The sequence below is a fragment of the Symsagittifera roscoffensis genome, chromosome 2, assembly GCF_963678635.1.
Source record: "Symsagittifera roscoffensis chromosome 2, txSymRosc1.1, whole genome shotgun sequence".
Lineage (NCBI taxonomy): Eukaryota > Metazoa > Xenacoelomorpha > Acoela > Convolutidae > Symsagittifera > Symsagittifera roscoffensis.
Window position 1 is genome coordinate 61,143,705 of NC_087063.1, and position 26,186 is coordinate 61,169,890.

The 26,186-nt window shown below is 33.7% G+C and overlaps 1 protein-coding gene across 1 annotated transcript; it reads right to left on the reverse strand.

Moving 5' to 3' along the window:
• Positions 1–23,866, reverse strand: LOC134839518 (uncharacterized). The gene is made up of 8 exons (XM_063855096.1): positions 23,456–23,866; positions 18,885–19,077; positions 18,423–18,580; positions 12,292–12,450; positions 11,780–11,979; positions 9,750–9,864; positions 4,153–4,319; positions 1–499 (listed from the first exon to the last, which is right to left on the reverse strand). Exons 1-8 carry the CDS (start codon positions 23,786–23,788, stop codon positions 130–132), a joined length of 1,695 nt encoding a protein of 564 aa, XP_063711166.1. The 5' UTR covers positions 23,789–23,866; the 3' UTR covers positions 1–129.
• Between the last annotated feature and the right edge of the window lie 2,320 nt (positions 23,867–26,186).

Here is a 26,186-nt window from a genome sequence, read left to right on the forward strand (position 1 = left end):
TTAAAATTTTTTGATCCTCGGAAATCTGTTTTTTTTGTTAGCGCAAGTTTTTGTTTCTGGTAAAATTTTAGGCAAATTGTGCAATACAAAAATTCACAAAATCGAAGTAAACTCGAAAAAATCATTTTTTTATTGATCCATCCTTTCAGTCGCAATGGGAAATCGCACACTTTTGTTCACTGCGCTTGATCCATTCTCAAATTTCTCTGAGTCAGGTTCAATTTCCAGCGTCGCTCCTTCGCTAATCGTTTTATTCTGACTTTGAGACTGTGACCGCGACGGGGGCGACGACTCAATATAACTGCTATACGATTCCCGGCCGCTGTTAGTCAGGCTTCCGAAACTCAACGAGTCCTTCACAAAAGTCCTGTTGGCTTTCTCTGTGAAAGTCGAGAACCTTCGTCGAGGTCCTTGAGAAAGGATGTTTTTCACTTGCTCCTCGTAACGCTTTTCGCAATCTCTAATGAAAACTTTTGCCTTTCTTCTTCTAGTGAAAAACCTGAAAACCAAAAAATATGAATTCAATTCCCAAGTTTTTTGGTCGATTTCTAAAAAAAGTGGAGAAGAGTTTTTTTGGTTTACAAACTAATCCGAAGCAAAATTACAAGGTGACAACTTCAAAACTCTGCCATAAATTATTTTGATCCAAAATTCAAATTTATTTGCCTTTAAGTACTGTTCGAGATATAAAAAAGAACGATTCAGCTTTTGAACTTGAAAAGGCACATACTGTAACATATCATCACTAATCCTAACGCAATTGAACTTGACCAGTTTTTTTTTCTGCAGACAAACTTTGACTCTTTAACTAGCAGTTTTCGAACCAAACTTTTTATTCAGTCTGAAAACTTTGTATACCTTGGCCTCAAAATAACAAAATATTTGCAAAAAAGCTCCTGAGAAGTTATTGTAGGGTTTACGAATTGCCGATTTGACTTGACTAGGCATAATTAAAATGAAGCTAAATTTTTATCTTTCTATTAACCCGTGTTTATAGCGGCGAATTGAATTGAGTCTATCAAATTAGTCCTAATACGACGCAACGTCACAACGTTCAAACAAAAAAAAAACAGTTGAAACGTTCAAAATTTCACCCTGTTATTAGAAGTTTTGTGAAACATACAAATACTTTTGAAACTTTTATGCTAAGAGTGTTTTTAATAAAAATTCTATTTTTTTTTGTCATTAGTATTCTGGAATCTTGTTTAGCTGATGTTTCAAGATGTTGAGATGCAACCACTCACTAATTTTAAAAAAAAACTATTGATATTCAAAATGTTTTTAGATTGTACATTTTCAGGTAAACGAGTAAATTTTCTTTGAAAATATCTCGATCAACTTTGGCAATTATTTCATTGAAGCTGCACAATTACCATAGTAGGAACACGAGCAGTTCTTATTGCAACTAATAATGAAAACGGTATCAACCAATGATTTTTACCCTGTAACTAATCATGAATGATTACCCGACAAAATTTATGTTAAGTAACTCCGAACTTCGATTACTTTGCTCAACTGAAAATTGTACGCTTCCATTTGTTTTTTTTTCATTTTTTCTATTTCTGCACCCTATATTAAGAGTCGATGAACAAAGTGAAAACTCTTATAAAGGTCTGGGTGATTTTTTTGTTTTTTTTTCAAAGGATTTTCTTTTATATAGGTCTTGATATTTTTTTTTGAAATTTTTATGTTCATTGCATGTTTTTTGTCATAAAAAAGTCTTAAAATGCTCTAATAACTACAGATGTGCATGCAATCATACACCTTAATGCATTTATGAAAGGACTTAGGTCAGAGGCGGATCTAGGATTTTCTCGAGGGGGGGGGGGGGGGCGGATTTTCGAAAATTTTGACGACCTTTTTTTTTTTTAGGTCGATCAGATTGATTTTCCGAGCTCTCTCATAGCGAAAAAAAAGACCCTGTTTTGGCCAAATTTTCTGCGCCGCAGGCAGTTTTTTGAAAAAACAGGTCAAAAAAGCCGTTTTTGGGCACTTTTTGGAAAATTTTGACAAAAAAACGCGTTTTTTTGGCGCGCGCTCCCCCTCAAAACTAGTATATATTGGCGCCGAAGGCGCCTTTAGAAAAACTTTAGGGTCGGTCGGCCAAAAATGGATTTCTTAAAAAGTACCAAAGGGGGGACCCTTTGGGTTGGCAGGGGTTCGAATCCCTGAGGAGGGGGCGTCCGCCCCCCCCGCCCCCCCCCCTAAATCTGCCCCTGACTTAGGTATATATGCACGTTTTGAATTCATTGTAAATTCATCTGCTTCTGAAAGTTAGGTAAATTTCGCTCGCCAAATAGGAACTTGAAAAAGGCGCCAAAACAACGTGAACGACTTCTAGAATCGAAAGTAAAATTTCTTTTTTAGATTTACCAGCGGAATAAAAACTTTGAATCCAGTTTTTTCAAAAAAAGTTGATTTTTAGCAAAGAAGTGTCAATCAAGTCAGAAATTCGTTTCGAAATTCAAAGGGAGTTAAGGACCCACTTTTTTTCTTGGAATTTCGCATGTTGAGGTTTTCTGGGAAAAAAAGTTGTTTTCTGTTTATTTGAGTTCATTGATTTTTTTCAAACTGCCCATTTGGTTTTTTCCATATTTTAAAGGAATGAATTTAAACTCCAAAAAAAATCTTCTAGAGATGAGTATTTTTGTTTTTTAAGTCTCTCGCGACCTTCTTCTCAATTGTGAAATGTGAGCCACCCGCGCTCTTGCTAAAGTACACTAATATTAAAATTATTCAAGACATTTAGATCGAAATTATAGACAAATATTTTACAAAATACACACAGTAAGAGCCGGTTTTAGCAAATGTTTTAATAAAATACAATTATAATCCGAAGCATAAAATCAGTCGGGGATTCTTTCTGTAGTAGAATTTTTGGTACTTTTTATTGTTGATATCTGTTGCTAGTTTTTGTTACTAATAATCTTGAAAGTTGTATTGAAATCATAATATCAAAAACTATTTGAAAAAACTCACTCCTTTTTTTTACTTTAATTGAAACTGTAATATGAAAATGAACTTGTTTTTGCATAATAAAAATTTCAGCTTTTGCTTGCGGATTTGGAAGTTTTTTGTTCAATCTTGAAAAAACAATCAGTTATGTATTGGCTTTTTTTGAAAAGACTGTAAGTTGTTTCATACAATTAAGTTGTTACCCGTACCTTACAAAAATTTGGAATTCAGATCTGAGCATCTTAAAATCTTGCCTAACTCAGATCTTGTTCAGACATGGTGCATATTTCGTTTGGACCTGGACATGCCTGAGTCAGGATTGAGGCAGGCATCGATTCTATCACAAATGAATATCTGCTCAAGTCCTGATTCAGACCTGGAAGATATATGGGTGAGATCTGGTGCAGATCTGGTTCCTATCTGAGCAGATCTGACCCATACATGTTCCAGGTCTGAATCAGGCCTTGAGAAGGTCTGCTTTGTGACCAAATCCATACCTGCTTCAGTCTTGATTCAGACATTACCATGTCAAAACGAAACATTCACCATGTCTGGACAATATCTGAAATAAGCAATATTTTAAAATGCTCAGATCTGGTTGATAAGTTTTTGTTGGAAAGATTTCCACTCACTTAAATCCATCCGAAGAACATATATCTACACGTGGTTTTCAAAAACGGAAAACAAAAACAAGGACGTGATATACTTTAATTTGTTAAAATGGCTTTTTTAACGAAAAAAAAACAAAATCTCCTTATTGTCCTAAATGTCCTAAATCTTTTAATATCTTGCTGAAAGAGCAACAAGAATTAGAAGAATTAGTTATGCTTGAAGAATTATCTCAAAATTGGTTCTAATTGAAACACGGAGTGCTATTTGGTCATAAATTCTCCATAGTGACGTACCGATAAGCATGTATATGCCTATTAGCATGCGATAATTGTAAGTGCAATCTGATCAAAAACAAATTATCCTCAGTTTATTCTAATTATTCTAGTTTAGCAGATGAATGTGTGTGGCTTCAAAAAGTTGTTTCGTGAAAAGTTTCGCCAGGCTTACTTGAAATCAAGCAGGGGCGAGCTCAAAGAAGAAGGAAAAAAAGCCTATTTAAAATTCGAAATCTCACGATTCTTTGTAGGAGTATATTTTTGCTGCTTTGAACAGATGTTTTCTTATCGTAAATAAAAATAAGTTTACCTGTTTAGAAGGTACCCGTGGAGACTGAATTGAAGTGTGAGTACGATAAGAAGCACTATCATCTCAACTTTGAAACTTAAGGAGTCCCCACACTTGCGGTACACCACCACCAGACACCCGTAGTTCACTACCATTGCAGACAGGTAGGTGGTCTGCCCCAACAGGTACTGAAAAAAAAAACTAATTATTTGTTTACTAAGAATAAACGGTTCTTTGCACAAGTAAGCATAGGTTCTGAGCCTGTTCATTTTCCAACAGAGAATATTTTTTAAAAAAGAAAATGTTTTTGTTAGAGAGCATGCCAAATATGGTAACTGACAGTTTACCAGACCGACATTTTACCAGAAAAGCTATAGCATAGACCGGGGTACTACAACAGTGCCAAATACAACAGTGCTCGAAAAAGAAAATGTTGTTCAACGATGCCGAAAATTGTTCTGAAAACTGTTTTAACTAATCCCGAATCACTGACAAGAAAATTACTTCAATTCGACGGAAGTTGAAAATTAACTTTTTTTGAACAATCAATTAGCTCAGCAAATTGTCAATTTTCTTCTCGGTTTCGCTCCAAAACAAATTAGCTTTCAAAAAAACTGCTAACAGTTTCCAAAAACTACCCAAAATTATCAATTATCCTCAATTTTTGGCATTGTTGACACACCATCAGTTTCGGTTTTGTTTATTCTGGCATGGATGAACGTACTGACAGAGATTTCTTAGCATATACACAAAAAAAAACGAAATTTATTGACAGATGCAATGACACCGTTTAATGTGATTAAATTTGTTTGTTTTAAATTTGTTTGTTTTAACCGCTTCCTTTTTGAATTTTTCCCTAATTTAATCATATTTTAACTGAACTCTTGCATTGTGGTCTAGTAAAAAGTCGGTCAGGCAAAAAGTCGGTCTGATAAAAGACCTAGCCCCGCCACATATTTTATAGTATGCTCTAAGATATTTTGCAGATTATTTAACAAAATGTTTCAAGTAGTGATTTAATTGGGCTGAAAATATGAATTTATTCTACAAGCATAAAAGTAGAAAACACTCTAGTTTTCAACTCAAATAAATCACTGCTTGAAAACGTTTTTGTTGAAAAGCATGCAAAAAAATCTTAAAGTATACGCTATGACCTTTAGCGAGGCTAGGTCTTTTACCAGACCCATCTTTTGCCAGACCGACTATTTACCACACCACAATGGAAAAATTCAATAAAAATAAGGTTATGAAGTCGTTAGAACAAACAAAACTTCGGTATGAAACTGTGAAAATATGGTCATTAATCAGACTAAACGGTCTCATTACAACTGTCAATCAATTTAGTTTGTCGAGTCTATGTTAAAAAGTCTAAGTTGGTGCGTTCAACAGTGCTAAGATACAACAGTGCCCAAGCTGATAATGAGTTCAACAGTGCCAAAAACCGGGGATATTTGAAATTTTGAGCTTTGTTTTCGAATTGTTGACAAGATATACGATTTATAATTTGTTTGTGAGCGAAACCGAGAAGAAAAATTCCTAATTTGCTGAAGTCATTGTTTGTTCAGAAAAAATTATGACGCTGCGCTCTTAGAAATTTGTTCTTTAACAAGCGCGCATCATTTAAAATGGCTGTTTTTGACTTTTCAACTTCCGTCGAATTGAATTAATTTACTTTTTAGTGATTTGGGACCAGTGAAAACAGTAGTCAAAACAATTTTTGATACTGTTGAACAACAATTTTTTGGCCCTGTTGTACTTCGGCCTTGTTGTACTGCCCCGGTCTATATTATAGCTTTTCTGGTGAATAGATGGTCTGGCGAAAAATCTGTCTGGTAAAAAACCTAGCCCCGCCAAATGTCTTGGAGTATGCTCTAAGATATTTGGCATGCTCTTTAACTCAAACGCTTTCAAGCAGTGATCTATTTAGGCTGAAAATTAGTATTTTGTCTTCAAGTATATAAGTAGACAAAAATCTAATTTTCAGCTCAGCTAAAAAACTACATGCGCAAAGTGACTATAAAATAAGTTAAAGTTTTCTCTGCGACATCTGAAACAAAGAAATGAAAACATTAGAAACGGATTTATGTTCCATTGGGTGGCCGTTTTGTAAACTGTTTGAATAATGCATGTAATAATTTTGGGAACTATAATGCATATTATAATCATTTTATTTTAAAGCAAAAGGTGTATGTTGTTTTTCACTGCTGGCAGTTTTGCTGCTTAAGTTGCATTTTTGCTAATTTAAACAAATTTTCCGCGCTTTTTTAACGTGCCAAAAGTTTACTTTGCAATATTGAGCAAGTGAGACAGCTTTTTTTTGTAAAGTGAAGTGTAAAAAATTCTAAATTTTCTTCTAGAACGAGTTGTCTAATTGCTCAGTTTTCCCGTTAATTGTTTGAAGATGTAGTTTAACCTCTGATGACAAAAAAAATTAAAATCTCCCAAAAATATGGCAATTTGACATTTCGGCACGTTAAATTTTTAAGTGTTTATGCTATAGAATGGGTACAACAGTAACTGTAATAGTAAATGAACAAAAATAACAAATAAAAAATAATTGATTCTTGAACACCATTTTGAAAAAAAAGCAGTAACCAAAAAAAACGAAAAAAAAATAATGGAAAAGAAAAATGCAAAAGTAACTCCTAAGATTGCAACATATAGTTTTAACCAAGCGTGAATTTTAAGTATACATATTTGTGGAAGAAAGAGAGTGATAAAACATTTTTTCAGTATAAGTAATACAGCTGAGAGTAGGTCTCATGGTTTTGGATGCTTGCTTCACAGAAAAAGAGACTAGAAATTACCGGTTTTCGGTTTCAAGGAGTTTTTTAATGATACTCAAAAACTTTAGTTTTTGTTGTATTCAAATAACAGCCCAAAAAACTTCAAGATGATTGAATTCTTTTGAGAGTTTTTTAAGGGAGTTTTTCAAGATGATTGAATTCTTTTGAGAGTTTTTTTCAAGGAGTTTTTTAATGATACTCAAAAACTTTTAGTTTTTGTTGTATTCAAATAACAGCCCAAAAAACTTCAAGATGATTAAATTCTTTTGAGATGTTAAGGATGTTTAAAAACACCGCAACCTGGAGTTTTTTTTTTTTCGATGATCAAATCAACTACAAAAACAGTAACACAATCGAAAATCTCGGTATGAAGTCTTTTACCAATTTTTTTTCTCCAAATTAACGATGAGTATGAAACTTATGGAGACCATGTTTATAAGTTGAGATCAAGCATTCTCAATCGAACTGACCAAAATGCAAGCTGATGGGTTTTTTTTACGGAGAACGACTGTTTCGACAAGCAGTCGGTGAGTCAATATGGCGAATACGGAGAAAGCTTTGATAAAAAAGTATCATCCACCCAAATAGCTGCCCTAGAAGTTTTGCTTTGATTTTTTTGGGACCATGCGTAGGCCTTCTCATTGCGGTCTTGTATATTATCAGCCAATATGTTGATCTAACTAACTGCACATCAAAAATCCATTCATCACGTGTTGTCTCGCAATTTGCATTTTGTAAAAGTTTTATAAGCAAAAAATTCAACATAATATAAATTTTCTATTGTAGCTTTAAGGGAAGTAATGTTTGTCTTTTAGTAGTCTTTTTTTCTTAATTCTATTTAAATCCTATAAAAATTTATTTGAAATTTTTAGCTTTCAGTTTTCTGGTACCCACATTTTAGGTGTTACCATGTAAACTTTGCTTAGATTTTTACTTTGAGACCATGTGTAGGCCTACAGCAAGTTCATTGGTCTAGGTAACTGCACTTTAAGCTTTCATTGAATTTTTTTTGCAAATTGCTTGTTTAAAGTTTCCAAGCAAAAAACTAGACAAAACTTTTAATGTCAAATTTCAGTTTGACTTAATGTTTCGACCCACTTCGACTTTTTGTTTCGAACAAGTTCGATCTAATATTTCGACCCAGTCCAATTTCATGATTCGAACCAACTGGACTTTATATTGCGATCCAGTTCGACTATAGGCCCGGCGCGACTATGGCTTTTTTTTGGCTCGGCGCACAATGGCATCTGGTTCGACCACTTCGGTCAAAACATAAAGTCGAAACCTCAACCCGGGCTCTTTTTTTTCTGTCGGACCACTGTTTATCCATTAGATAAATGATACAAGAGACCTCTTCCTTATCGAGACCTGTTGGTGTGGTTCTGTTTAAAAACTACACACTTTTAGTTTTGAATGTTTTCTGGGCAAAGAAATGATACATCACCCGCACGCAACGACAGCGAATCTAAAACCTCCAAGCTCAAGATGCTAATTTCTTCAGATGGTATAATTTTTTAAATAAATTTTGAGCTCAAGCAATCAAAACCGGCTAGTTTTTACCCCCTGAGCACATTTCAGCTTTGAATTCCACGGTAATTTACCGTGTTAAATGCGTGTTGTTGCGATGGAAGCTATGAGAAAAAATAGGTTCACAACAATGCTTTTGTTCACCATACAAAATCTCAATAAGTTATGATATTGAGAAATCAATTTTGTAAAATTGCAAATGAAACGGGGAGCAGAGTGCGAGAGCCTCAATATCTTTCAGACTGCAAAAAAAGTTCCGTCAAAATTTTCCAGTTAAGGTCAAAAATTGTCGGAAGAAAAGTCCTGCACTAGCATAAACATTCCGTCCTTTTCCTTTAAAGTCAGATAAATAATAGCTTGTTGATCGACATGCCTACTTAAAACTATTTTATTCAACTATTTCATGGTACCAGCATATTCATATATCCAAGGAAAACTTCATCATACATCAATTATTAAGTCTTAAAACGCATCGCACTCGAAGTCTTCACTCTTAATCTTGATTCAAACACCAAATTTAACCAAGTTTGACGAATTATCTTAACTTAGAGCGCATTGATTGTTTTGAGAGAGGCTTTAGATAGTCGGACTGCAGCTATTGAATAAGTGATAAGCTGAGCTGTTCAGTTTATATGCTTTTCCCGAGGAAAGTTACACGGTCAAGTCGTAGGTTAATAAGACAGGTAGGCTCACTGACTGCTTAAAGTCCAGCAAGGAGCCACATCAATTATTTACAAGTGTACTCGTCCAGGATATGTTTTGATCAATTGCAGTCCGGACCAAGTTAACATCCTTCTCCCCAAATACCTTTAGGGGGAGGATGTTAACTTGGTTCTAAGTGGGAATTTTCAGCCAAACAGAATTGAGCTTTTCACACGCAGTGCTTAGCAAATTTAATTTATATTGAACGATGGGGTGGAGGATCTTAACTTGGTCTATTTGGGGGGAGGATGTTAACTTGATCCTGAAGTCCTACTGATTTCGTAGAAGAAACTTCGGTTAATATTAACATAGAATAATTTTAGGGTTTTTGGATGCAAACTTGCTTTTCAATTGGAATATTCTTGAATTTCAGAACATCAGAATATAATACTTTACACACAGCGCTAAGCAATAGTAAGCCAAATTGAACTTGAACTGCGGGGGGGGGGGGTTTGGCGGAGGATAGTTTGACCCAGAGTTCAAGCATGAGCTTAGTTGCTATGATTCAACTTGATATCTTGACAAAACGAGCAGTAAAGTAGTGCACAAAAATTATTTTTTTTGGGGTCCTATTATGTTCATGACCTTTGACCTGTGTCTGACCTTGTCGAGGAGGGTGAAGTAGGAGGTGGATGGAAGAAGGGATGAGATCATGCTACGGAAGGTGAACGTCGTCAGCAGAAGAGTCAGTGTCGTTCCCACTCTGAACTGCACTCCACTATAATAAATATAAAATAATTTCCGGCTAAAAAGTTTCGTGAAATTTACAGCCCAGAAAACCCGAGAAAACGTCATTAGTCAAAAAGATACGTTGCATTTTAGTTTTGAAATTAAAAATTTAAAAGTTTACGTAATTCGAGTTTTTACCAAACATATTTGTTATAATTTTTTACTAAACTGTAACATGAATGACGTAATTAGTACATCCAAAATTTTACGACCACGCATAAAAGGGGTAAAAGGAACTATGACGTAGGTTGGTTTTTTGCGTCCCATTTCAGGTATCTTTGTTCTTCATTTTTTTCCGTTTGAAACATTCATTTATTTTTAAATCTATATATTTTTCTGTATTTTAGATAACTGTGGTCTTGAATTCCTGTGGTACTTGCACATCAACCAGCTATCTTTGTTCCTCAAATACTGCCCTCATGACTTGAACTCTTTATATAATCTCATATCAAACACTGCCCTCATGTTTTGAAATCACTCTCAACCATACCACTAATCCCAGATAATGATTTTATTCCTAACCCTTTCAAACCCCTCAAACCCAAACAATTTTTTAATCGGTGATGAGGTGTTGTCTTTCCAAAACTATGACCCCAAAAGTTGCTTCCTGGTGGGAAATTAATCCTAAATACTAAAAGATTCACAATTTAGTTCACCAATGAATTAAGATTTGTTCGTGGATTTTGCTGACAATGGTTAAGTAATTGCTTTTAAATTCCACATTTGCTATATAAAAAATTTAGCTCTAGTTTTTGATTGTTTATACGCAAGAACTGGTTCAGTTTAATTCAATTACAAAAATGCAAAATTCGCTCAGATTTTGAGGACTTCTCTCAAATTTTGGAATACTCTTCAAATTTTGCGAGTTGGACTTAAAATTGTGGAATCTACGTTCCTTTTGCGGAATTTGCTTGCCGTTGTGAAATCCAGAACAACTAGCCACATTCGTTAGTTCCGGAATCTGAGAAAACAAATGTGCCGACAAAAATTGCGATACAGGTATTTGTACATAGAAACCACGGAAGTTTTGTATGTGGAGTCCACTTGCATTTTGGAAAATGTTTAAATACTTGTCTCTGCATTCCACTGGCCTACAGACACCAAATTGCGCGCCTATCCAGTGCAAAGTTTGGCCTCGTAATGTTCGAAATTTTGATGCGGGATTTTCTATGTATGCTGCTAATTTTCTTAAACAAAAATCTGCTCATTGAATCACTTTAGGAAGTCTTCAAAATTCAATTCTCAAAGAGCTGCACTCACGAATTAGCCTCGCAGTACAAATCAGTCTTGTTGCTTCACCAATTTTGCAACGGAACTTTAAATGTGATCAAATGCGTTCCTTCTCAGATTTGCATCCTCATATTCTCAATTTGGATTTTTTTTTGATATTATATCCGATCTCAGGTAAACGCATAACTAAATCATGGGGTATATTTGAAAATGAAAAACTCTATGAGGTAGATCTGCTTTTAAAACTTGGCAGTATTAATGCTGCAGCTGTATTGATTTGATCTGCGAAGTCAATCCCCCCCCCCTTAAATAGTTTAAGGGGAATAGTTTGATATTTTTTAGAATTCATTGAAAATCAAGAAATCAAGATTCAAAAACTTTAATGGAAATCTTATTGGAAATGAAAACTCAAAAATTCTGTAAAATTATTTCAAGTTACAAAAGAGAAAAAATTGAAAACTCACAACAAAGCAAGCTTGAAAGGCTCTTTCTGTCCGCAAAATCGACTGCGTTGCAGAAACTTTATGCAAAAAGGGGTATTTCTAAAGCTTTGTAAAGTTCTCCCAAAATTATGGCTGGGTTGTTAATCAAAAGCTTGGTAAAAAACCATTATACGGATACAAAGATACATATTACATTGGTAATGAATGGCTATAAGAGAAAACGTTACTTACTCCCTTTGAATGGAAAAAGGGACGAAGGATAGACAAATGAGAGTCAACATTGAAAACAAAATGTTCAACAGATAGAATTGTGATCTCCTCCTAATGCGACATCTGGCACTCAGGAACGAACTCATTGTGGAACATTGGCTGGATTGCTTGGTGCCAGGTTTCTCCTTAGATTTTCCACTTCCCATTAGAGATATCTGGTTCTGAAAAAGGGTAAGACAATTAAAAGGTTTTCTCAGATCGAAGTGCTTGACTCATGTTTCGACTTTCAAAGTCCAAAAGCTGCAGCATCTCGAAAGTGGCAGTGAGTTTTCTGAATTGTTTAATGATATTTTGTGATCCATTTTTTCAGAAAGTTCGGTTTGATTTTTAATAGGATACTACTAATATAAACAAAGATCAATCTTTTGGCAGTTATCCGTTTGCAATGGTTTTCAGACATGCGTTCCATGTACCTTAGTCGTGTCAACTATCAATTTATGGTCAAGATTCATCAATTAGTAATTTTAGGATACCTTGGTTATGGCTTTGACAGACTCCAATGCTTGCAATGGCTTCTTCGCCTTCGATTTCTTCTCCTCGGTCTTATTGTTGCCACTGGGAAAGAAGTTGGTATGTGGGATGCAGTTCGGATTGCCTTCAACAATGTCCACGTGAGTGAATATCTCCCAGTCCTGAAATTCTAATAAATTTAGGGCAGTTGGTATATAAGGTAGAGTCATTCAGGTTAGAATAAATTAGTATTTATTATCTGCTATCGTATACATTCAACGAACTCTATTTCACTAACGTTCTGTAAAAACAAGTACTGCCGGTTGCTAAGCAAGTTGCACAGCAAGTTGCACAGATAACTACAAAAAAAAACAGTTTCTTTATTTCAAATTGTGTCCGTAGTCTAATAAGAGGTCTAATGAAAGCCTAACGAAAACCTAGCACTTATTTTACAACAGTTTTCTTAAACAATGAAAAAAAATCGATTTGAGAAAAACTAAAATTTCTTTTTTTTTTCAGAAGTTTTTAAAATTTTATCCCCAAGACAGCGCTAATAATTCAAAAAAAAACTATTTTACAGGAGAAAAATAAGTTTTTGCGGCTCAAATAAAAGCTTATCCACCTTTTACAAGTCTGCTCAGTCGTTTTATTTGCTGAAAATCGGAAGATAACTATAGAAATTTGGCTGAAAATTATAAAATTTCTCGAATTACGTATAAATTGGGTTTGTTTCGATACATTTCTTGACTCTTTCCGACAAATATTTGAAATAACCAAATTTGGGCGGTAAAAATTCAAAGAACTAAAAAACATCCGACGAAAAATCTTTTTTCACCTTCAGAGGTGGTAACACATTAATTTCCACAGAAACAAATTGACAATTCCTTAAAAGCTCCTTAAATTAAAAAATATTAACTAATGAGCATTGTGATAGGAAAAAAAGGATCATAAGTTTTAAATTGAAACAAATCGAAAACTTTTAGTTAGATAAAAGGTAGCCAGCTCTTTAAATAGAAAAGCAATTTAAACCAATCAGCATCGTTATAGGAAAAAAGATCAAGAATAACAAATAAGTGGCCCTAAATGCCCTGATTTTTGCGACTGCGCTTAACACTTTTTCCACGGTTTTAGATAAATCACAGCTTTCGAACAACTACTACTTTGACAAAAAGTTTTTTTTAACAGTTTTCGTACGAAACATAAACTTTGAACTTTTATCATTGTTTCTTTTCATCCCAAACAGCCTATATCAAACAGAAAAAAAACGGGAAAATTATTAGCGTTTTCAAATCAATTTGGAACAATTTTGGGTGCGGGATAACTTGCACACAGACTAATTTTCAAAAACGCGCAGAAATTAGTTCATACAACGGCCCGGCTTGAGAAAAAAAGCTTATCATACATTTTTCAAATATGAAAAAAATGCTTTTCATACTCTTTCAATTATGGGTAACAATTTCAGGGTAAAAATAAGTGTATGAAAAGAGAATAGCAAAATAATTACTTTTTCCATACTATCAAATTTTATAACAAGCATTATTTTCATACTCCGGAATTAAAGTTTGAGCTTTTTCATCATTCTTTGTATCCCCGAACTTGTATGAAAATACCATGATAAGCATTTTTTCTATACTATGAAATTGTATGATAAGCATTTTTTCCATAAATGGAAGAACAAAAAAGTTTTATTTATTTTCTGTTTTGTGTTTCATCCGAAACACTAAACACGGGATTTTTGCCATAAGATAACCCAGAGGGTAATTGGCAGTTAGCACGCTGGTAAACTGCATTTGGGGATTTTAGCAATTTGGCCGTTTAAGGTAATTTTAACATTTTCACATGAATTTATACACCAAAAACATAACTTTTTGTATAGACTTAGATAATTTTTGGTTTGAAAAGTTTGGTTGTTGAGAAAAAAGCAAAAAACTCGTGTTTGGGTGAAAACTCAACCTGGAATCTTTTATTAACACAAAAAGTCAAAATTTGCAGGCAACATTGTTTTCCGTGAAATTTATATTTGAGCACAAGAACAAATTTGCAAACAAAAAAGGAACTAAAATGTTTATCTCAAATTTGTTTTTTTGTTTGTGAAAAAAGTTCTATCATAAAATTTTCATTTTTGAAAACTATATGATAAGCATTTTTTCAATTGTAATTAAAATTATGTCTTTGATTTCCAAAATGACTCCCATCTTAGATATAATTATTTAGATCTTTTTAAAGTTATCCAAATTCGTTTTTCAGTAATTTGATTTTTTCTACGACAAAATGATTGAGTTATATTTCTCATACCTGAAAAATGTACAATAAGCTTTTTTTTATCGAAAAATTATGATCTTTTTTTGACGACCAGTAAGCTTCAAATAAACCAAAAACGTTCATTAAAGATTTTAAAAACACTTTCTAAATTTTGTAGGAATTTTGTAGAAGAAACATTTTCCCCTTAGACTTCATACATGAAAATGTATGATAAGCACTTTTTTATGGACGTCAACCCGCGGGTTAAATGGGCTGTTTTCAAACTCTGAAAATGTATAAGAGAAGATGGCAGATAAAATGTCTTTCACGTTTGAACTCAGGGCGTCAATATGTTCAATTGGTTACAAAAACTTTGAATTTTTATCACTATTTTGTTCCCTCCTAAACAGCCAAAATCAAATAGAAAAAAAACTGGAAAATTATTACTCGCTTCAAGTCAATTTGTAACAATTTTGAATCCGGGATAACTTGCACATAGACTAACTTTTAGAAACGCACAGAAAATAGTTCACAAAACGGCCCGGGTTGAGAAAAAAAGCTTATCAAATATTATAACAAGCATTTTTTTCATACTCCGGAATTAAAGTTTGAGCTTTTTTATCATTCTTTGCATCCCCGAACTTGTATGAAAATAACATGAAAAGCATTCTTTCTATACTATGAAACTGTATGATAAGCATTTTTTCCATAAATGGAAGAACAAAAAAGTTTTATTTTGTTTTAGTTTTGTGTTTCATCCGAAACACTAAACACTGGATTTTTGCCATAAGATAACCCAGAGGGTAAAGGGCAGTTAGCACGCTGGTAAACTGCATTTGGTGATTAACAATATGGGCATTTAAGTTAATTTTAACATTTTCACATGATATTATACACCAAAAATATAACTTTTTGTATAGACTTAGATAATTTTTGGTTTGAAAAGTTTGGTGGTTGAGAAAAAAACCTGTTTTGCACAACTTATTTTTATTTTAACAAAGGAAACAAAAAAATCGTGTTTGGGTGAAAACTCAATCTGGAATCCTTTATTAACACAAAAAGTCAAAATTTGCAGGCAACATTGTTTTCCGTGAAATTTATATTTGAGCACAAGAACAAGTTTGCAAACAAAAAAGGAACTAAAATTTTTATCTCAAATTTGTGTTTTTGTTTGTGAAAAAAGGTCTATCATACAATTTTCATTTTTGAAAACTATATGATAAGCCTTTTTTCAACTGTAATTAAAATTATGTCTTTGATTTCCAAAATGACTTCCATCTTACATATAATTATTTAAATCTTTTCAAAGTTACCCAGATTCTTTTTTTGGTGATTTGATTTTTTCTACGACAAAATGTTTGTCTTATATTTTTCATACCTGAAAATTGTACAATAAGCCTTTTTTTATCGAAAAATTAAAATCTTTTTTTTTGACGACCTGTAAGCTTCAAATAAATCAAAAACGTTCATTAAAGATTTAAAAAAAACACTTTCTAAATTTTGTATGAATTTTGTAGAAGAACCATTTTTTCCCTTAGACTTCATACATGAAACTGTAAGATAAGCACTTTTTTATGGACGTCAACCCGCGGGTTAAATGGGCTGTTTCCAAACTCTCAAAATGTATAAGAGAAGATGGCAGATAAAAAGTCTTTCACGTTTGAACTCAGGTTGTCAATATGTTCATTTGGTTACTAACAAATTTTGCCTAAAGCTAATTTTTGTTCGCTAAAATTGTTATTATAAAAATCACCCCGTTACTTTTTTTTGAACTCACAACAAAGCAAAACTTGATATGTTCTTTCTGTCCCCAAAATTGCCTGCGTTGCAGAAAATTTATGCAAAAAGGGGTATTTCTAAATATTTGTAAAGTTCTCCCAAAATTATGGCACTGTTGTTAATGAAAAGTTTGGTAAGAAAAACCATTATACGGATACAAAGATATATATTACATTGGCAATGAATGGCTATAAGAGAAATAGTTACTTAATCTCTTTGAATGGTAAAGGTGACGAAGGATAGAAAAATGAGAGTCAACATTGAAAACAAAATGTTCAACAGATAAAACTGAAAAAACTAAAAAACACCCGACGAAAAATCTTTTTTCACCTTCAGTGGTGGGAACACATTAATTTCCACAGCAACAAATTGACAATTCATTAAAAGCTCCCTAAATTAAAAAATATTAAGTAATCAGCATCGTGATAGGAAAAAGGGATCAAGAGTTTTAAATTGAAACAAATCGAAAATTTTAGGTAGATAAATGGTTGCCAGCTCTTTAAATAGAAAAGCAATTTAAACCAATCAGCATCGTTATAGGAAAAAAATCAAGTATAATAAATAAGTGGCCCTAAATGCCTTGATTTTTGCGACTGCGCTTAACACTTTTTCGACGGTTTCAGATCAATCACAGCTTTCGAACAACTACTACTTTGACAAGTAGTTTTTTATGAACAGTTTTTGTACGAAACTTAAACTTTAAATTTTTATCATTATTTTGTTCCCTCCCAAACAGCCAATATCAAACGGAAAAAAAACAGGAAAATTATTACCCGCTTCAAGTCAATTTATAACAATTTTGAATGCGGGATAACTTGCACATAGACTAACTTTTAAAAACGCACAGAAAATAGTTCACAAAACGGCCCGGGTAGAGAAAAAAAGCTTATCAAATATTATAACAAGCATTTTTTTCATACTCCGGAATTAAAGTTTGAGCTTTTTTATCATTCTTTGCATCCCCGAACTTGTATGAAATTACCATGATAAGCATTTTTTCTATACTATGAAATTGTATGATAAGCATTTTTTCCATAAATGGAAGAACAAAAAAGTTTTATTTATTTTCTGTTTTGTGTTTCATCCGAAACACTAAACACGGGATTTTTGCCATAAGATAACCCAGAGGGTAACTGGCAGTTACCACGCTGGTAAACTGCATTTGGTGATTATAGCAATTTAGCCATTTAAGTTAATTTTAACATTTTCACATGGATTTATATACCAAAACTGTATTTTTTTGTATATAGCTAGATAATTGTTGGTTTGAAAAGTTTGGTGGTTGAGAAAAAAGCCTGTTTTGTACAATTTGTTTTTATTTTTGCAAAAGAAACAAAAAAAATCGTGTTTGGGTGAAAACTCAACCTGGACTACGTTATAAACACAAAAAATCAAAATTTGCAGGCAACAATATTTTCCGTAAAACTTATTTTTGATCATTAAACACTTTTAAAATTTGTATAAATTTTGTAGGATAACCTTTTTTCCGTAGATTTCATATGGGAAACTGTATGATAAACACTTTTCTTTTATGGACGTCAACCCGCGGGTTAAATAGGCTGTTTTCAAACTCTCAGAACGTATAACAGAAGATGGCAGGTAAAATGTCTTTTAGGTTTGAACTCAGGGCTTCAATATGATCATTTGGGTATTAAAAAAATTTGCCTAAAGCTATTTTTTGGTCGCTGAAATTGTTATGATCAAAACCGACCCCGTTACTTTCTTTGAAAACTGGAAAACAATATGCTCGTATCATGCCTAAGCCTCGAAATGTTTTTTTTTTTAAAGTGTCTGATGAAATCTTTTGAATTAATAAAAATGCTTCAATTTATATATGGGAATGATTTCTGAACCGGATTAATAGGTCGGATATGTTAGTGATGAAGCAATCTTGAAATTCTGCGCGCATTAATCATCCCAAATAGGCCAAGTTTCCAATTTTAAAACCTCGATAACATAAAAAAATCCCCTTTGGGTCTGCAGGGGATTGAATCGCTGAGGGAGGAAGAGAGGTCCGCCTCCAGCCTACCAAAACCCAAATTGGTTCAAAACTTCTGAGAAAAATACAGCAATTTCAACTTAACCATTGAATTTCATTTTGTCAAAAAAATGCGCAATCTTACAAAACAGTTACCTGTGGGTCGTTCATATTATCCCTGTTGATGTAGGAGTACTCAAAATTGTCCTGTTTTAGCACCACTTGATCCCTCGGAAGTCTCGAGTAGAGAGTCACCGGCAACTCCTGGTAGTCCAGAGGGAACTCATGCAGCAACATCTTCGTCTGGAAAGTGCCTGGAAACAGATGCACATCAATGTCTAAGCTCATCTCATTTGTGCTCATTGTCATTGCTCGCAATTTTGAAAGAGAGGTAAAAAAAGTCAAAAAAATTTATCAAATCTCATCAGATTTTTAAGTTGATATCTTTTCCGGCGGATAGGAAGAACATCTGGTCAATAGAAATGGAAAATTGACATAACAAACCCTCTCCTCCTCCCGTTAGAGTTCAGGCTTGAAGGCAGATTGCGCTCAAACCAATGTCAGAAATGGTTTAAATTTGAGGGTTTCTTTTACACAAAACATTTCAGCACCGCTTACCTTTGATCTTCTGTCGGAGCACAATCATCTGCTGGGAGTTCATGGCCTCCTCCTCACACACGAATATCTGCTCCCGCCTCACATCCTCCTTCACCATGTTGAACACATGCACCTCCGGCTGCCAACAGGACTGCAAGTAGACATCCAACTCCTCATCCGCCAATTCCTCCACGGCCTCATCCAACCATCGGAGCTGAAAATGGTCAACCTTTTTTGATATTTTTCTAATTTATAGAACAATGAACCACAGAAAAAGTATACCTCAGACAAACTTTTCAACGTTTGAAAAGGTTCAATTGTTCAACTGTCCCCTCAATCACTAGGAGCTGCGAAGTTGCGAGTGTTTTTGATTTCGACAAGACTGCTTATTATCAGAGCAAAAATATCTGAAGTAATTTTCGGTTAAAAAATGATATAATTCAAAAATAAGCTAAATTTGCATTCCAAATGTTCACCCCACACGCAATATCAAGCGTAACAAGATTTATTTTTCGATCACTTAGGCCTTTTTTGGACCATTTAGCTGGCCTCAATTCAATTTGGTATAACTTCCGAGGCGGACTTTTTCCCCACTCACACTACGCGTTTGTAAAAAACTGGTAAATAGCGCTTGATTCATCCCAAAATGTTCAATGCAGTCCTAAATTCAATTCCTCATATAATCATAAATGGTCCCAAAGAAACAATTTTGAGCTCAATGATTTGTATATGCAATTAATTTTTGTAAATTATAGAGTTTGAAAACTATTGATTCGAATACTGATTTAAACAAGACTGCTTGTATCAGAAGGAAGCCCTGAAAGTTTTGACTGCCTTTTAATGTCTATGGAGCAGTAATGTCATGAAAAAATCAAATGTAATAAAATAAAACTGAAAAAATTTAAAAAAAAATTTAGATTCTTTGAGAAAACATACCCCCACACGTCATATTAAGTACAAAGCGATAGACTTTGCTCCTATTAAAAAATCAATTATGGCAAAAAACCTTCCTTCAACCAATTTGAAACGATTTCCAAGGCGGATTAAATCTCCGCTTACGCTCTAATAGCGCGAAATATATCGCGCGTAAATTGCTCCAAATTGGTCAAAATGACAATCTTCAAACCGCCATAACGTTACGAAAAATGATCAAAGGTGAAATATCTTTCCAAAATTAAGCTCAAAACAACAATACCTTTTGAATGAATTTGAAACACTCCGTCAAAAATGGCTAGTTAAAAAGTCGAAATTGGTCTAAGATAAAAAACCCGCCCCGAGCACAAATATTCCCTTCCCGGGTTGACCAAAACTTCTTATCATACAATTTCCATATATGAGAAACTTCTTGTCATACAATTTCATACGTACAAAAATTATATGAAAACTCTATGATAAGCATTTTTCCATATATGAAAATTGTATGATTGGTATTTTTCCATAAATCAAAAAATCGATTTTTTGTTTCTAAAATTATTTTCCAAAAAGTTTTCGGTTGTGTTTGCAACCAAACACAATTGAGAAAGACCTTGGTTACTCAATGCACCAAAATTTGGACAGTCTTGCACTTACAATTTATAGAAAACGACCTGAATTGTTTTCGAGCTGTGTTTCACAATTGATATAACAAAAATAACAAACTTTTAATTTATGGCAAAACATTTCAATGATGATTATTATAAATTTTTGAGTTTTCAAATTATTAGACGTTGATCAAGGCATTTATAAACATGCCATACAAAAGAAATAAGAATTTTCAGCGTTTTTGAAAAAAAAATTTAAGTGAAAAGAAAAAACAAGCCAGTATTATTGTATCCAGGACTACGTTAGCACACAAAAAATTAAATTTTGCATGCAAATTTTTTTTTTCGAAAAATGTTTGTTTGCGTACGAAATTCGGCTTGCAGTTGAAAAAGAAAACAAAAAAATTTGTGGGGCCATTTTTAGTGTGTTTGTGTGTCGTATATGGAAATTGTATGGTAAGCATTTTTTTTTAAATTTTAATTCAGTTTTTTTTTGTCACCAGTCTGTTCAACTATTCTCAAAACGCCGCAGAAATGGTTTAATTTTTTTATATTGTTTTTCGAAAAAGTATGAAAATTGTATGACAAGCATTTTCTCCATACACTTGATGTATGGAATTGTATGATAATGATTTTTGTTGTATGGAATTGTATGATAAGCATTTTCGGCGTATGGAGGTCAACCCGGTTTACTTTCGTATCGAAAGTAGGAACAATACAACTAGTCCTATGTTCGTCCTTGGAACTCCGACCAGTAGTGTATGATTCTCACGTCATTCTTTTCGTCTAACCGTCGCTAGACGGTAGGCAAACTCTAAACCCTAGCCAATTATGAAGCAGAAAACAGATACTATGATGTGGAGCTTTGTATGGTACAGATCAAGATTATAGCAAAATGCCACCATATTCAAAGTCGGTAAAAAGTAGCTCAATATTAGACTAGGCTCGTTAGTTATACCGAGCTAGAAAAAAAACTAAGAAAATTACTAACTCCTTGACTCATTATAGATGATGATGATTAAAACAAAACGTTGATGATAAAATTTTCGATATTATACATCATCAAATACTTTTTAAAAAATTAGAGAATCTTTAACTGAAACCTACAATCTTTAAATCCCTGGCCTGCTTGTATGTGATTGAATCAATTTGTATGCCTAACTAGTGTTAGATTCGAAGATACCTGAAAATTAACTAATATCTTTTATTTTGATTTAAAATATAGGGTAATAGCTTTTGGTTTTGAAAACATAGCATGCTAAAAGTTGGGAATCAGTGAATTTAATTGCTGCGTGCTGTTTGGCTCTGTCGTTTTGTAAAACAAGATTGCTCGTATATCAAGTCAACGCCCTGAAAATTCTGATTGTCTTTAAAATAGTCTCAAAAAGCTTTTGTAAAATTTTTTTTTGATAAACTTTAGTTAAAGTATAAGTGTTAAAAGTTGCGTGGTATAAGATAATCTTATGACCATTTCATTTGCCTAATTTCAAATTTAAAAAAATTGTTGGTATCACGCTATCAGAATCAAAAACAATATTCTCAAAGTATTAGGCGAGCCGTTTACCTTGCCCGTTTAGAATAGTGCATGCATAGCTCACCCGCATGCAAAAACGCAAATTTGAAGCTCAATCGCCACTGTGCAATCCTTATTTATATTTGGTCTGAACTAAAGCCAAAAGTGAACGCCCTAAAAACTTGGTGTAAAAATTACCCAGAAAATGATTAAAAATAGTGTCGAAAATTTTATCGAGCTCGAATATCTTTCCTTTTCGTTCGATAATTTAGTAGGAAAAATTTGATTTTATAACTGGACGAAATTTCAAATTTAAAAAAATTGTTCGTGTCACGCTATCAGAATCAAAAACAATATTCTCAAAGTATTAGGCGAGCCGTTTACCTTGCCCGTTTAGAATAGTGCATGCATAGCTCACCCACATGCAAAAACGCAAACTTGAGGCTCAATCGCCACTGTGCAATCCTTATTTATATTTGGTCTGAACTAAAGCCAAAAGTGAACGCCCTAAAAACTTGGTGTGAAAATTACCCAGAAAATGATTAAAAATAGTGTCGAAAATTTTATCGAGCTCGAATATCTTTCCTTTTCGTTCGATAATTTAGTAGGAAAAATTTGATTTTATAACTGGACGAAATTTCAAATTTAAAAAAATTGTTGGTGTCACGCTTTCAGAATCAAAAACAATATTCTCAAAGTATTAGGCGAGCCGTTTACCTTGCCCGTTTAGAATAGTGCATGCATAGCTCACCCGCATGCAAAAACGCAAACTTGAGGCTCAATCGCCAATGTGCAATCCTTATTTATATTTGGTCTGAACTAAAGCCAAAAGTGAACGCCCTAAAAACTTGGTGTAAAAATTACCCAGAAAATGATTAAAAATAGTGTCGAAAATTTTATCGAGCTCGAATATCTTTCCTTTTTGTTCGATAATTTAGTAGGAAAAATTTGATTTTATAACTGGACGAAATTTCAAGTCTGAAAAACTGATTGAATCAATGTGATTTGTTTATTTAAACTCAATATTCAAAATATTTATTCGGAAAAATTATTGAAACCAAAAGCGGCCTTTTTTTAAGTGGAACAATATGATTTTTTTCGATCTTTTTTCAAATAGCATAGAGACCCTTTTTGGCAAAATTTTTGCGCCGCAAGCAAAATAAGAAGAAAAAAACTGGTCAAAAATGCCGTTTTTAGGAAATTTTTGATCTAAAATCTGGATATAAAAATTTGGATATCAAAAATCGGGCGCTCCTATTCAAATTTAATGTATACTGGCTTCGAAGAGGCCCTTAAAAAATGTTACAGTAGGTCGGCCGAAAATGGATGTTATAGAAAAGACCAAAGAGGGACCCTTTGGTTGGTGGGGGGGGGGGGGGGCTCGAATCCCTGGAGGAGGGGAGGGAGAGGCTGTGGAGGCGGCGGGGAAGGGGTTTTCCGCTCTCCACACCTCCCCCTAAATCCGTCCCTGTTTGAGATCGTGGTGGTACCTACTATAAATCGCTCTCTTTTATTTTGCGACGATTTTCTTTATTGACCAATCGGGAATATTCACTCACTTGAATGAGAATTTCAGCATTGAAATTCTGAGACTTCGTGCTGATTTCGTAAATTTCCAGAAACCCAAACTTCACCAGCACTTCTCGGCAATTTCCAAGAGCCGAGTGATTAACGTGGGAGTGTGGATCTCCGTGGTGATGATGTCGCAAATCCGACGAGCTCAAACATAACGAGTTTCTTTTGTTAAGATTCGCATTAGTCGGTGCATTTTTACTCGGATTATTAAAAGAGGAGTCTATCAACGTTTGTAACAAAGAATTAGTTTCATAAGTTTCTTGAGCTAGGAGCTCAAGGGTCGATTTCAATAAGCTATTTTCATTGCCAGCTGCCATTTTGTAGAATATATTTTGAGTATTTTGACGAAGTTTTAACAGATATTTCAAAAGCGAATTTCATGTAAATAAAAAAGACCTTTAATCAGAAAAGCACATAAAAATCATCGTCTTATGATAAGATTTGATGATTTGTCTTTGACATTGACATCACTCAGCAATTCAAAATTATTTAACCTGTTTTCAAACTAGCGTTTGAAAGCATCTGAAAACAGCATCTTTTTTTGAATATTTTAGAGCAGCGATTTAAGGGAAAATTTAGGAAACGTATGGCTTTGGCAGCTGGAGTCATCGACTCCACCCATCAATACAAAGAAACTTGTTCTAGACAATGTGAGCTAAAGCAAAGGCTAGTATCTGACGATCAATCAAGTTAACGCCATGATATTGAAAAAATATCGAACTTTTGGGGCACATTTTGATGTCAGAAAAAAAATACCAAAGAGAGGCCCTTGGGTAGCAGAATAAAAAGACCCCTCAACTGCCTCTCATCTCCTTCCTTAAACCCAGTTCTGAACTAACCAAATATTTTTCTGCTAGAGCGGTTAAAGAAAAACTTGTTCTATCAATTTACTAGAATAATGTGTTTATGAATAATCAAACACGCAATAACTTGCCAATTTTACGTTTTCAAATTAACTATTCCAGATTCTTGGTTTCATTGTTTTGTTGTCACTTTTCGAAACTGTTGATTTTTTTAAAATTGATATTGCCTCCAATCAGAATGAAAGAATTTGATTGGTTGGAAACTTCTGCCGGTCGTTTCCTCAGCCGATAAAATGGCCCTCGTTCATTTTTCATAATCATTTTATCAATCAAGTTCGTCTTGATAGATGCTTTCAGTGATTCCGTCGTTATTTGGGTTATTTTCATCATCGTTTTGATTCAATTGATTTTGCTCGTCAGCTTCGCAAACAAAGTTCTCCGGAACGCGTTAAAAAATTCGGCGTTTAACTGTCATTATTTGCCATGGCTTTTTACGTGTTATCAAGAGTTCAGCTTGACGAGAATTGCCAAGTTACTAATGAAACATAAAGTTTATCAGAGTAGGTAAGTTGCCCGCTGAAAAACCAATTGCTGAAAATCAAATTAGTGCCAATTTTGAGCTGAACTTAACCATTGTTGTAGGTTGCAATTATTTGAGACAAACCAATTGAATATAGAACAATGATGTAAACGAGAGCAGAAACCGCTAACTTAACTGACTTTTTGTGAAGTTTTTAGTTGAGATCCGCAAGTTCGGCAAGCAGGAAGTCTACCTCGGGTACCTTGGGTAACAGAAAAAGAACCCTCAAATCCCTCTAATCGCCTTTTTTGAACCCAATTCTGCAATAACGACGTATTTTTCTGAAGAAACCGCTTTTTCCTGCTAGATAGGTTATTGGAGAGCTTCTTCAATCAATTTACTAGAAAAATATGTGCATGAGTAATCAAACACAAAAGTTAGCTAATTTTATGTCCAATTAAAACTTTTCAATTGATTCCAGGTATTTGATTCCATTGTTTTGTTAAGAAACTTTTCGAAGCTGTTGATTTGTTGTTATCAAAATTGATATTGCCTGACCTGCATCCTTTTTTAAAACAAAAATAAGGGGTTTGAAAAGTGCCTAACCTTTCAGTTTTTTTTAAAGTTGCATAAGTGCACTTGATATCCAACAAAGCTGCCCGTGTCAGGGCAAAACCTTGAAAATTCAGACTGCTTTTGAAGTTTTATGGAGCAGTAATTATAAAAAAAAAATAAATGTAAAAAAAACGAAACTTTTTTTCTATAAAATTGGAGGTTTTCGTGGAAACCATCCACCATATTAAGTACAAAAAGTTTTAAATTTTGCTCCTAGTAACAATTATGGCAAATAAGCTTCCTTCAACCAATTTGGTATGATTTCTAAGACAGATTAAATACCCGCTTACAATTTAATAGCGCGAAGTATATCGTGCGTTAATTGTCCCAAACTGGCCAAAATCTTAACACCCCGTTGCAAAAATTAAGCGCAAGTTCAGGACAACAATACTTTTTGAATGGCATGCAAAATGTTGTCAAAAACGGCTAATTAAGAAATCGAATTTTATCTGAAGAAAAAACCAACCCGAGCCCAAAAACGTTTTTTTTTTCGTTACATAAGTCGGCGCAATAATCAAAAACGCGTAAAACCTTACCCTTAAAAATTTGAGACAGGAAAAAGATCTGCATTCAAAAAACTTTCAAGTTAAATGAATGGAAACGAACTGGTCGCCAAAACTTTCAACAAGACTAGTGTTTGAAAAAAGGAATGTTGATTCTATTTAGTTTGTCCAAACTGCTCAAAGCGGAACCCTGAAATATCTGAGACTGCATGTGCAGTTGCAATCAAAATTTTTCATTACTGAACTACAAGAATTAATTGCTTGAATGCCCTAC